General features: G+C 41.2%; 1 protein-coding gene across 2 annotated transcripts in view; it reads right to left on the bottom strand.

The window, feature by feature from the left end:
- Positions 1-12,136, bottom strand: part of rgs3a (regulator of G protein signaling 3a) — a 121,574-nt gene that overhangs the window by 84,759 nt on the left and 24,679 nt on the right. Inside the window, exons 1-5 of one of the 2 annotated variants that reach the window (XM_004537996.5) lie at positions 8,502-9,286; positions 5,108-5,189; positions 3,679-3,784; positions 2,588-3,020; positions 138-177 (exon numbers count right to left, since the gene is read on the bottom strand). In XM_004537996.5, coding sequence (XP_004538053.1) covers positions 138-177; positions 2,588-3,020; positions 3,679-3,784; positions 5,108-5,189; positions 8,502-8,750 — 910 coding nt within the window. In that variant the 5' untranslated portion in view covers positions 8,751-9,286. Of the gene's footprint in view, positions 1-137; positions 178-2,587; positions 3,021-3,678; positions 3,785-5,107; positions 5,190-8,501; positions 9,287-12,136 lie in introns of those variants that run through there. The other variant, XM_012916698.5, reaches the window with a different exon arrangement.

Genomic DNA, 12,136 nt, shown 5'->3' with positions numbered 1-12,136 from the left:
TGTCCTTTAATACTTTAGTTTGAGGCTGTTAGGTTGCCTTCTACAATAGAAGCTGATCTACAAACTCAGTAGACCACTTAACAAAACAGTCATTTAATTTAAACAGGTATTAATATTATATACAGTACGCGACTTACCTAATGTACCCTGCTTGTCTGAGTAAACGGGCCTCAAGATCTGAAAGCAGAATAATATGAGATTAACATAAAATTACAATCTAAATAAAACAAAAATGAAAATGTTAACATTCTAAACATGAATCTAGACATGCAAGAGCAATGACAAAGGTTAATGTATTAAATCTGATCTTAACTTTCTACCGACACTGATACTGATGATGATGATGATGATGATGATGATGCAACAAGACATATTTATAAAAAGATCAACTGTCATTTTAAAAAAAAATTCTGTATACTTCACTATACTTTATACTTTACCATATTTATTCCATACTCTTTGTCTTTGCTGTTTTGTGTGTGTGTGTGTGTGTGTGTGTGTGTGTGTGTGCCTTGGGTTTTCGTCTCTTTTTCTTTGACTATCCAGTCTCTGCATCTCTGCATTTTCATTTTTTTTGTTTGTTTCTTGCATGGCATTCGGTTTAGTTTCTAGGACACTTTTGAGCCCATTTGAATTTTAGGCTGGACCCACCGAGGCAGTAATGGTTTCTGCTTGTCATAACATATCACAATCTAGTGAGGGTGCAGGGCTAGGAATCTGCAGGTGGAGAGGGATTTGGAAAGTCCCAAAATGTTCATATAATATATATATATATATGCCATTATTGCACTTTTCTGCCTGTTTATTTGGATAACTATTTCATTTTCTTTAGTGCTGGTTTTCAAAGCGCCTTCTTTGTATCTGTGTGGTATGCCACTAACGTGACCCATTTCCACAGGGCTTTTAGTATATTTAGCAAGGCCAAAACAGAATCCCCTCAGTCTCTGCCTCCTTTGTTTGAGATACAAGTTGCAGCTATTTGTAAGGGAGGCCAGCTTCACTGTGCTGGCATGTTCCTGTTTTGCCTGAAGCTGAAGTCTCTTCCTTCAATATGCCTATAATTTTTCTGAATTTGCCTGCCTTCCCTCCCTTATAATTTGGTAATTTGGTACCACTGCCATTAACTGAACCTAGATCTGAAAAAGACAAAGGTGCATACCTCATGACGTAGCCACACACAGATTACTCACTCACACACACACACACACACACACACACACACAGAGCTTTGTGTTGGCAGACTCACAAACAAGGACACACAGAGACTCTACGTGTTTGCACCAGTTGCATACAGTTAGTTAGTTTTGTGTAAGCTGAGCAACCATTAAGATACTTAGATTCATATCAGGAAAAGAAAGTCTCAAACCCATTCTGAATCTAGTTAGTGGGTTAGTATTGTACGGTTAGCTTAGGAATTCAGATCAGTCTTTTTGATTTGTTGACTTGCTTTATTTTGTTTTCATGATGAAAGCTTTTACCTCATATACAAGATCACTGAATGCAAAAAAAAGCATGCTTAACAAATGTATTAGACCACCTGTCATAAAAACAAGGAAACTTTCAACAAAATTTTGTTTGAAAATGTTATTTGTAATCAGATAACAAAATGCCAGCGCACTGGACTTCTCTCAGGAGTCAGAAATGAAGCATAACTTTTGACCACTAAAACTAATTTTTCTGCGCAGAAATCCAAGTAGATATCTATAATTTGACATCTTAATCAAAAAATAATCATGAGCTTTACAATTTTTTCTGTTCTTTGAAAAATGCTAATTTTGAAAATGTATGGATAACTATTGGATAAATATTGAACTGTTATTATAAACATTAAAAATGTACATTTTATATAAAGAGTTTGTGCATACTGGTGAATTAGCATTACAGAAATCAAAACAATTTTGGTCAATTTCAACACTGTTAACACAGCACAGCTGTGGCATAAATGTTATTATTGGGTGGTGGTCTAATAAATCTGTTAAGCACTATAAAGTGCATGCTGTATAAAATGTCATATACATGTCCTAATGTTCATGTACATGCATGTTATACAGACACTGGATATTATGTTGAAATATGTGTTTCCTTCTTCTTTCTTTCTCCTTCCTAAATGCAAGCACTATTTGATTTTAAAGAACTGCTTTGAAATTCTTGTGTCTAGAGAAAATCTGCTAGATAAATTAATTGAGGCATATATATGCATAGTTTCTCTAATATGAACCATGTCTGGCACAATGTAAGAAAGAAATACAGCAAAAGTTTCCCCATAATACAGGCATATAATGTTATTACCAGCTCTATTTTTATATGCTGTTTTATCCTCTTGGTTTTCAGTCTATTGCTCCATATTTACATGACAGTGAACTATATGCACAGTATGTAGTGTTCACGACATGTTATAAAGCACAAATCAGTGAGACAGCAGCAACCCAAATGGCCCAGACATACTGTACATACAGTCCATCTATCTATCAGCACCAGGGATGTAAGGTAAGGAGACATATCTAGGATGAGCCACCATATGACCATGGTGAGGATGAGGAGGACGGAGAAGATGATGAAGATGCAGCCCACCACCACTCTGCGGTACCTGGCTTCCAGGGTTGATGGGTGCCAGGATGATATAGTTATCCCCGTTGGATGCCTTCACTCTAGTTCCTTTCAGAGTGGCAGTGTGAGGATGGTGGAGGTGCCGCGGCTTCCCGTCCAGCTCCTCGGCCGACCCTCCCTGGGCCCCCCACGCCAGGGTCCCCATGCCTACACCGCCGCTATTTCCAGCTTCAGAGCCGTTCACCAGTAGCCTGCGTGCGGCAGTGGCACGGTGGTGGGCTGGGAGTGGCGGCACAGCTGGGGGGGTTTTACTTGTGCTGACATCTGGTACACGTCTACGGGTGGGCGGTGACGGGGCATCATAGTTTGAGGTGGAGGGTTTGTAGGAGGGTCGGTGGATGAGACCCTCAAAACTAGGTTTAGCTGAAGGACCAGTTCGCCACACTACCACTGTGATTTCATTGGCGCTGTTCCTGAAACAAAGCAAAGTAACGATGGTTAAGAAAAGCCAGACAAGTGGAATTTACATGCCTCAATTTGCACGGCAAAATGAATTATATCTATAATATACATTAAAAGTCAAAAACAAAAACATCTGGATGAAAAGCAACCCTGAAACCACACATTTAATACGCATTAAAACCAGACTCTTTGATACTTACTGCATGTCTGTAAAAAATAGATTCCAATACAGAAATAAACCTACTTTAATTCATTCTGTTTTTAAACTGCATCACTGTAGGAATGAGACAGCTCATCGAAAAGCAAACAGAGGATCAAACCCTTAAAAGTTTAACTAAGATTATGCTGTTGAGTGCTGATAAATCACTGACTTCATAACGTGTAATTGCAGAGCTATTCCCACATCGCTTCAGTGTAAATGGATTTCCTTTTGGTTTCTGACAATCTCAGCTTCTGAAATGAAAGCCCTGTAAACACCACAGGCTTAGCTTAGGGGGCCGCTTAAACTGATCTGTAACTCAATTTGGATGCAACAATTATCTCTGAAAACCTCTAAACCTCTCTAATAACTTCCCTAATTTTCACCATAGAGATGTGGATATGCACATGAAAAGTTATTCTGCAACATTTAGTTGCCAATAAGCCTGTTTTTGTTTGTGTTGTTTTTACCTTATAGCATGGGCTAAGTCCACACACTTCCACTGCTCCACTGGCTGACCATTTAGCTGCAGGAGAGTGTCCAGCTGCTGCAGACCAGCCTGATCTGCTGGACCCCCTGTCAAAGTAAAAAGATGGAAACAAAAAGTTTGCATCATTGCACACTCTCAAGAACCATTAACACACACCAGAGCTGTAGCTTGTATTTTATGTGCAAGTTTGTTTCTTTAGCCTTCGAGATTCATAATGGCAAATCCCTGCAGGGCATAAGCAATAAAATCATGACCACAACTTTTCACACATTATTAGCTTGGGACACAGCATCTTAATTAAAGACATGACAACTGGGAAGAGACTTCCCAACATGGGGGCTTAACTCAAAGGTATCTATCTGACAGACAGCCTTGCTCTCAACTGCCGCACTCTACCGACTGAGCTGAACATGTTATAAATCACAAATCAGTGAGACAGCAGTAACCCAAATGGCCCAGACATACTGTACATACAGTCCATCTATCTATCAGCACCAGGGATGTAAGGTAAGGAGACATATCTAGGATGAGCCACCATATGACCATGGTGAGGATGAGGAGGACGGAGAAGATGATGAAGATGCAGCCCACCACCACTCTGCGGTACCTGGCTTCCAGGGTTGATGGGTGCCAGGATGATATAGTTATCCCCGTTGGATGCCTTCACTCTAGTTCCTTTCAGAGTGGCAGTGTGAGGATGGTGGAAGTTTATCTACTGCCACACTCAACCGACTGAGCTGGTAATAGTGGTCATTTTACGAGCCCCCCCACCCCACACACTGATGATGTAACTTCAAATGCATCACGTAATTATGACATACCAAATTAAAAGGGCAATCTGATATCTTAAGGGGGCATACTAATAGAAAATGTCAATAGCAGTTGAGTCATCAGCTGACCAGACCTTTGCTTCCCTGCCCTCTTTCCCCACATTTCTCTTCTCTCTCCACGGCGCTATTGAATAAAGGCAACATGCCAGAAAAGGGGGAGAGATGTCAAACTCAGGTCAATCAATGGGACACAAAGGCAAACAGAGTATTTATACAGCAAATGTAAAATGGAACAGAGGAAAACACCAAGCCATTTCTGACTCAAGAAGGCCCCTGTCTTGACATATACAATTTATAGTATGTTGTTTAGCACTACACTGTTTTGGCATATCCTCATGTTATACAAATACTATTAAAAACAGAAATCTGTCATTGGCAGTCAGCGAGAAAAACATGGAAAAACCTCAGATTCTGATGTTGAATCAAACCCGTCCATCAAAAATATAAAAGGCAGGCTCAAAGAAAAGTGCAGCGCTGTTTTGTCATGTTTCCGAGTATTTAAAGACCCACAGTTTGAACAATGGATCCTTTAGGAACAGTTGGGTTTCATGTATCTAACAACGTGCGTGTAAAACTTGCCTGGATCAACAGCCTGTACCCTCACAGGAGAATCCGAGCAGATGGTGAATCCGTATCCATCCTTTCCTCGAAGGATGGTCACCTGCAGAAAACACGCACACACACCATGAGCATTTTGTGATACGGTGATAGGAAATCACTCTCTCCCCTGCTACCTGAGAAACGAAAAGTAGCACGTAAGCAAAATGATCAACTTCCTTCCTCGCTACGGGACAATTGGATTTATGATTTGTATTCTGCTTCTACTTCCTGCTAAAACTGTCTTGACAGCAGATTCCCATTGAAGCCAATTAGCTGAGTTAGTGGGAAAAACAACTGTTGAGATAAAAAGATTCTTTGTCCATTAGCTGAGAGAAAGGGGAAAAAACAGTCAGACTGCCAATTAACTTAACATTTAGCCAGATTTTATATACGCAGTGTACAGAGGCAGCTGATAAAGACTTTAATTTCCCCCCCATTAATGTAAAAAGTTAGTTTTATATTGCAAAAAATAGGTCCAAAAAAGTCAATACAACAGGAAGTTCATGAATAATCACTACAACCTATTTCATATCGAGTTCGATTTAACCTTTGATCCTTTGATGGTGCTGGTAAGAACTGTGTTGTGCTCTATAGCTATTTGTAGGGTTTTAATTCTGCAAATGAATAAATAAACATGAACATTTCAAATAATCGATACGAAGTGATTTTACTGGAATATGTTGTCCAATCAGGTAGAGTAGAGAGGACCAATATTTGTCCATTGAAAAGTATCACATACGCACACAGGCACAAATGCTGATGGATCTTTCACATTGTCTGTCTGTCTCTTGTGTTGCCAAACATTCAAATACCTGCACCCGAAAGCCTGAGCCAAAGTCAACAAAGTTCCATCCAAAACATCTCACTTTCCATGTCATCTGCTGAAAACCGGGGGGCCCAAAACACACAGACATCCCCGCTCGCTCGCCCTTTCTTTCTTTTTTTTATTCCTACAGCAGAGCAAACATGTACATGCTCCTAAATTACAAAGTCTGCCCATGAGCGAGATGCAGCAACTTGTAGAAATACACTGATTATTCAGGGGCCCGAAGCTCGGCACGACCCTGAAATGTCGACTACCATTGCGGTTTCTTATAGTCCACCGATTTTATGCCTCGTGTCACCATATTCCTTTAACCTTGAGTCACTTTAATCTGTCCCCTCCAAAAATACACTGCTACAAAAAAGACTTTCATGCCACGGACAAATACGGCGGACTTTGTCGCTGCCCTAAAAAGAAAAAAAAGCAAATGTGACTGATGCACAGTTTTGTACACGTTTCACTAATGTGCCAAACATTCAATCTTTTAGTTGTTGTCCTTCCTCAGTAACTGAAAAATACAAAACACTCGCCTTTGGAGCATCCATAAACTATGTAATTGGGATTAGGAGAAGGAGAATATGTCAGTGCAACCTACAAAAAACACTGACACGTTTAAACTGGTAGACTAATGACTGCATATCTTCACTGGCGACTGTGACAACGGTTAAGATAAGTTCTTAAACTAAACTTAATTCAGTGCTTTGTGTGTGTAGGTCTATATTTTTGTAGGAAGACAGCAATCAAATTCAATCAAAATCAGTTAAAAACTGAAAAAGAAACCATCTCTCTTCACCTAAACCAGGATTTGTTTTGTTTTTTACAAAAACACTATGAAAGGGGATAAAACGGATCACAAACTAAGCGACAAAAAGAGGAACAGCTGGTCTGAAGTAAAGCATTTCCCTGGAATTTAAGACAAACAACAAACCACCAATAAACACTTTGAAAGAGCAGAAACCGAATATGTGACAGAAATCTGAGAAAAGCAAAGAATGGGACTGACAATGGAGAGAAGTGCGGCACAGACTGCCAGTCTGCTGTCTCATCTATCCCTTTCTATCTCTTCCTTGTTCAGATACTTGTCCTTTTTAAGCGAGCTCTCAGAGCTGCCTAATTTGGATTGATTCATCCAGAATCCATAGCCTTTACAGCGTTAATTAAATTTGTAAGCATAGCCGAGTCCAATCACTTGGACTACCTCTGGTCTGTTTTAGAAAGCCGTCTGATGTCCTTTTTTTTCCACTTCTAAATTAAATCAGGAGGATTATTTTTAGAAAAGAGGAGCCTGGAAATAATCCATCAATGATTTTTCATATTTTGCTCCATCAATCACGAGACGTATTAGTGAGATAAATGAAGAAAAATGAATGGGACATGCTGCCAGCATGCATTAAATATTTAAATTGTATAAGCAGGGCTTTACTGATGAATTAATAACAATCATAATGAGTAAGGACTAGAATAAAAAGTAGGATTTTAAGTTAGTTGTAACAAACTTAAATGAACCCAGCAGAAGAGTGCTCATGCATGTGCTTTTCTTTTTTTTCACTCATCCTTGCGTGACCCACAATCACCATCAATATAGATCTGATGATAGCACAACTTTTGTTTCTCATTTCATTATTTTTAATGAAAATGAATATCAACCTTGTCCTTTCAAAAGCCTTTTTTCCCCAACTCCTTGTCTTTTTATTGTTTTCAAACAGGTGTGAATGATTCAAATCATTTGCAAAGTTTTATTACTAACGCCTTTATTTTACAGCCCTAACATTTAGTTGGAAACAGTTTTGTCTTGTTTACTTCCAACAGTGCAGGAGAAGAGTTAAGTAAATAAAACTTACCAATCACATACGGCTGGACACTGTGATCTGGGTCAGTATGTTCACTGACTAAAGAAAGCAAAACGCACCCACACCCTTATCTGACTAACGTCTCGCTGAATTTTCATCATGTAAGTTCGGACTCAAAATTAACTTCCAGTCGTTATTCTTTTAGTCTCGTTAGACACTAAATGCAGAAATCTGATTAATCTTTATTCGGAGTCATTAACATTATATTCTTATATTTTCACATCTGATTGACTAATTTTGATCTGTATGTTAAATGTGTACCAAAAGTGTCAGTTCATATCATTCTAAATATGTGTCTCCTGGGTCTCTTACCTCAAGAAAAACACCCCCGCCCACCCCCACACCACCATACCGCCGGCAGTTATTCTTCTGCTGGCATGTAGCTGGAAGTGCATTTTCTTTTTTTATCAGCGTGCAAACAAGGATGTTTCCACTTCAATATTTTATATTCTGCTTCTGTGTTAGAAAGATCAAAAACTATCTACGCTGCTGGAGTGTTATAATTCTGGGAACTTTATTCATCTGTTGCAGATAAATTATGAAAGCGCTGTTCCAAGATCAGAACTATTAAAACTGTTAACTCGGGTTTCACTCACACACACAGGTTGCAACCGTGCAGCTAAAGCACTCCCCATTCCCACTCCCTCTTCCACCACCGCCTTCCCTTTCTCTCACTTCTGTAACTTGAACTCAGACACACCTGAGGCAGCCTACATCCGATGCACAGGTGACACAGCCCGTGGATGGTGTGTATTACACCACCTCCTCTTCCTCCTCCCTCTCCTGTGTTCAAGTCCGCAGCCAATACACACACACTACGACGGTGACTCTCCACCTGGCCAGCACTCCTGCAGCCCGAGTATCGCCAAAGTTTCCTTTGTGCCGCTGAGCTTGTTCTCCTGGGGCTTTGCTCCGATGGCTGGGTGGACTTTAGGGTGTTATGGATCATCTTGGTGGTGACAGCTGCCCAGGCAGAGGCTGTAGGGAATTTAGTATTGAAGTGTGCCCAGGTGACAGTCCAGTTGAGGTGGCTTTAGGTGGCAAGAGTGTCCCTCACCTCGCTGGGTAACAAACAGGAATCTGTGGAAGAGAAATGCTCCTTGGATACTTCGGGCGTTCACGCTGCACCAGCTTTTCCGTAAATGAGTCTCAGTTTCCCCGTCCTCTGTGCAAAAACACTGCCACTGACCTCCAAACTCAAAATGTATTATTATTCTGACTCCAGTCATCTGTGCAGAATCATCTTTTTTTGCCTCTCTTTGTACCTACAATTTCATGCCAACCTCAGCTTCATGTGTTTGACTTCCCTTTCTCACTCAAAACCTTCCTCTTTTCATCTCTCTTCTTTCTTCTTCCATCTGTTGTATCCTGCACCACGCGGCCCAGCTCCTCGCCCTGTGGCCTGAACAGCAGAAGTTGCAGCAGTGCCTGAGATCAGCTGTGTGAGTGTGTGACGGCGTCATGTAGGCGAGACTGGCGCTGGCTCAGCCCGCTCAGGCCACACTGTAGCTCCTGGCAGGGGCGCTCATGGGAACTCTTCAACAGCAGAAGAATAGGAGGAAGTGCCTCCCACCGCCACCCCCCTCCGCACACATACACACATGCACTTATGCATACCTCGCCACCCTGCTGCTTGAACAGCTTTGTGTGTCTGCCCCCGATAAGGCCAGTTTGTTTCCTGAGTCGACACTGTGAGGTTGTGAAAGGTGCTATAGAACTGTCCCTTGTAAATACTGTATATACTCTGCAGTGACTAATGCAGGCAGCGCGAGTGAGACATGTATGAATAAGACCGTGAAAGGCAGGACTTTTAATAGGCCGGGCCTGAGCCTGCAGTTGTCGCAGAGTTAAACTCGGACCACATGTGGACTGTAAACGGAAACGTGTCTGATTGCTCTCCACTTTTGCGTGTTACCAATTTTAATGACCTCATTTCCCGGCAAAACACACAAAATACAACGACAGCACTGTTGTTTAGGGACAAGCTTCACTCTCGCGCCTCAATCAAACTTCGCACCTCATCGGACTCTTTCCACCGTACTTTTTTTTCCCCATACTCCCCAACCTCCGTCCAGACATTCTGCTTGTTTGTTATGTTTTCGACTTCCACATTTCCTCTGCTTTTCCTTTCAGTCGCTCCCCACTCGGCTCCAAGCACACGGTACGGAAATTCGCAGGTCTGAGAATTCCGAACAATCTCCCCTCCTGCTCCAGCTATCCAAGCTTTGCTTCTGTTTTTGTTTTAAATATCCGTATATCTGAGAGAGAGGTGGTCAGCTGCAAAATAACAACAAAAAACGCCTGAATAGCAGCGGAGGGAAAAAACCTGTTAAATCACGACTGCGACAAAGGCTGTCTAACCCTTTACAGCCCCTTTAATTCCCAGCTTGCTGCTTTTTCTTTTTAATCGTCTGAATATCTGGCTCGAGGAAAGAAACACGGACAGAAAACGAGCGGGGTGAAAGAGGAGTGCTGCTGCATTAGTCTGTACAGTGTTAATAAAGTGGCAGAAAAGGCCATTGTTTTAAGATCCCTTCATGCCAATAGTGATGGCAGCTTTTCCCTGTTTGCCTTTTGAAAAGGGCGAGGGTTACCCGTCAAGCACACAAAAACACTTTCTCTTTCTTTCACGCTGCGCTGTTCACCTCTAAATAGGCAGAAGGACGGATTAGAGGGACAGAAGAAAAGGAGAGAAGAAAGCCGGTCTTAGCGAGAAGAGTGAAAGAAAAGTTTGAAAAGCTTGTCTCGGAGCCAGACAAGGCCAATCTGTTTTTTTAGTAGTGTGGGATCTCTCTCCCTCCTTCTGCCTCTCTCTTTCTGACCTGAATAAACAGCTATCAAAGGAAGAGACGTCTTCTGAGCCAGTGAACACACGATGGGTCTAAGACCGAGTTCAAGGTCACAGCTCGAGTTGCATTTAAAATTCAAACAGTGGAAGTTTGGCATGCAGAGTCATAGGTGCAACTATAGTTACAACATTTTGAGGGTGACACTGTGCATAATATGAGAGATAAAGAGCAAGTCAACCCTGAATGCAGCAGGCCAATGAACTTCAAATTGTTTATTTACTGTATGTTTAGGGGAGAAACTACACAGGAACAAGGTAAAAACTTTCAAGTAGCTAGTGCAGATGCCATCATGAAACTTCCCCAGCAGATTATTTATGTTATGACAACGCATTTTTTAAAATAAAGCACATACAGTATATTTATGCAGTAAATGCGCAGTGCATTATGGATGTTTTCTTTCCACTAGTCTGAAAACCAGATCTCAAAACTAACAAAAACACGTTTTTCTCTGCAGTGCACCACCTTAAATCGATCAGTTACTCACATCATCTGTTTGAACTGTAAAGTCAAAGAACAAGTGGCGAATTGCAGATATATATGTCTCACACGTTTAAGTGATGGGACTACATGAAATCTAAGGGGATCAGCAAAGTGATCACAGTTCTTACTTTTAATGTCACTACACTTGAATTGAAGTGGAAGACTGCTCTGCTCATCAGAAGCAATTTTAGGGGTTGAGGCACAGACAGTTTGCTCTTCCCCCTGAAACATAGCAGGACAGGGTTGCTTCTTTCAGATTAACAAAAGTTGGAAAGTATAGGAAAGAACAACGATAAGCTCAGCACCTTGCGGAGAAGAGAGGAAGGTTAAGAGCAGCCAAGTCCCAAAATACTCACAAAAGAATATTTCCTGGCAATGAATCCAGCCATTCTTCTTTTTTTTTCAAAGACACAATCCAAAAGAAGAAAAAAATAAACTCTTTCTCATCTATTCAGCTCACCTCACCCTTCCTGTCCATCCTTTGCAACAGACAAAAGTGTCAGACCCATTTGCACAGAGACGGTTTAAAAGCTAATGGTAGCTGACAAGCAAATTGATGTGAGGGGACATGTTGTCCAGGGCTCAACTATTGTTAATATTCATGAACTGTGCTCACTGTCATTTCCATGAGCCGATAGCCTTTTTTTAAAAACCAGTAAACATAACTGGTAAATGCTGACATGGCATCTCTGTTTCATGTCAAGTCTTAAATCTGTGCTTCAGATGATCATTTTTAGAAAGTGAGAAAACAAAGAAAACTCCAGAAAGTTTGAGTTTGCAGCAGCTGCTTCACAGATCCAGCATTATAAGTCCAATCATGAACTCTACAACCTACAACCCAGGCTTAGCTCAGCACTGAGATTGTTCTCATCAAGATCACTAACAAATTCCTCAGTGCAAAAGATGCTGGCCTTTTCAACCCATCCACTGCCTTTGATATTGTATGCTGCAGTGTTCTGCTCACCCACTTTACCCAATGCATGTTTGTGGCACTGCCCTCTCCTGG

Source organism: Maylandia zebra, linkage group LG7, assembly GCF_041146795.1.
Source record: "Maylandia zebra isolate NMK-2024a linkage group LG7, Mzebra_GT3a, whole genome shotgun sequence".
In the NCBI taxonomy this organism is placed as follows: Eukaryota; Metazoa; Chordata; class Actinopteri; order Cichliformes; family Cichlidae; genus Maylandia; species Maylandia zebra.
The sequence above is the reverse complement of the archived record's forward strand: the minus strand, read 5'-3'. Positions and strand labels throughout refer to the sequence as shown.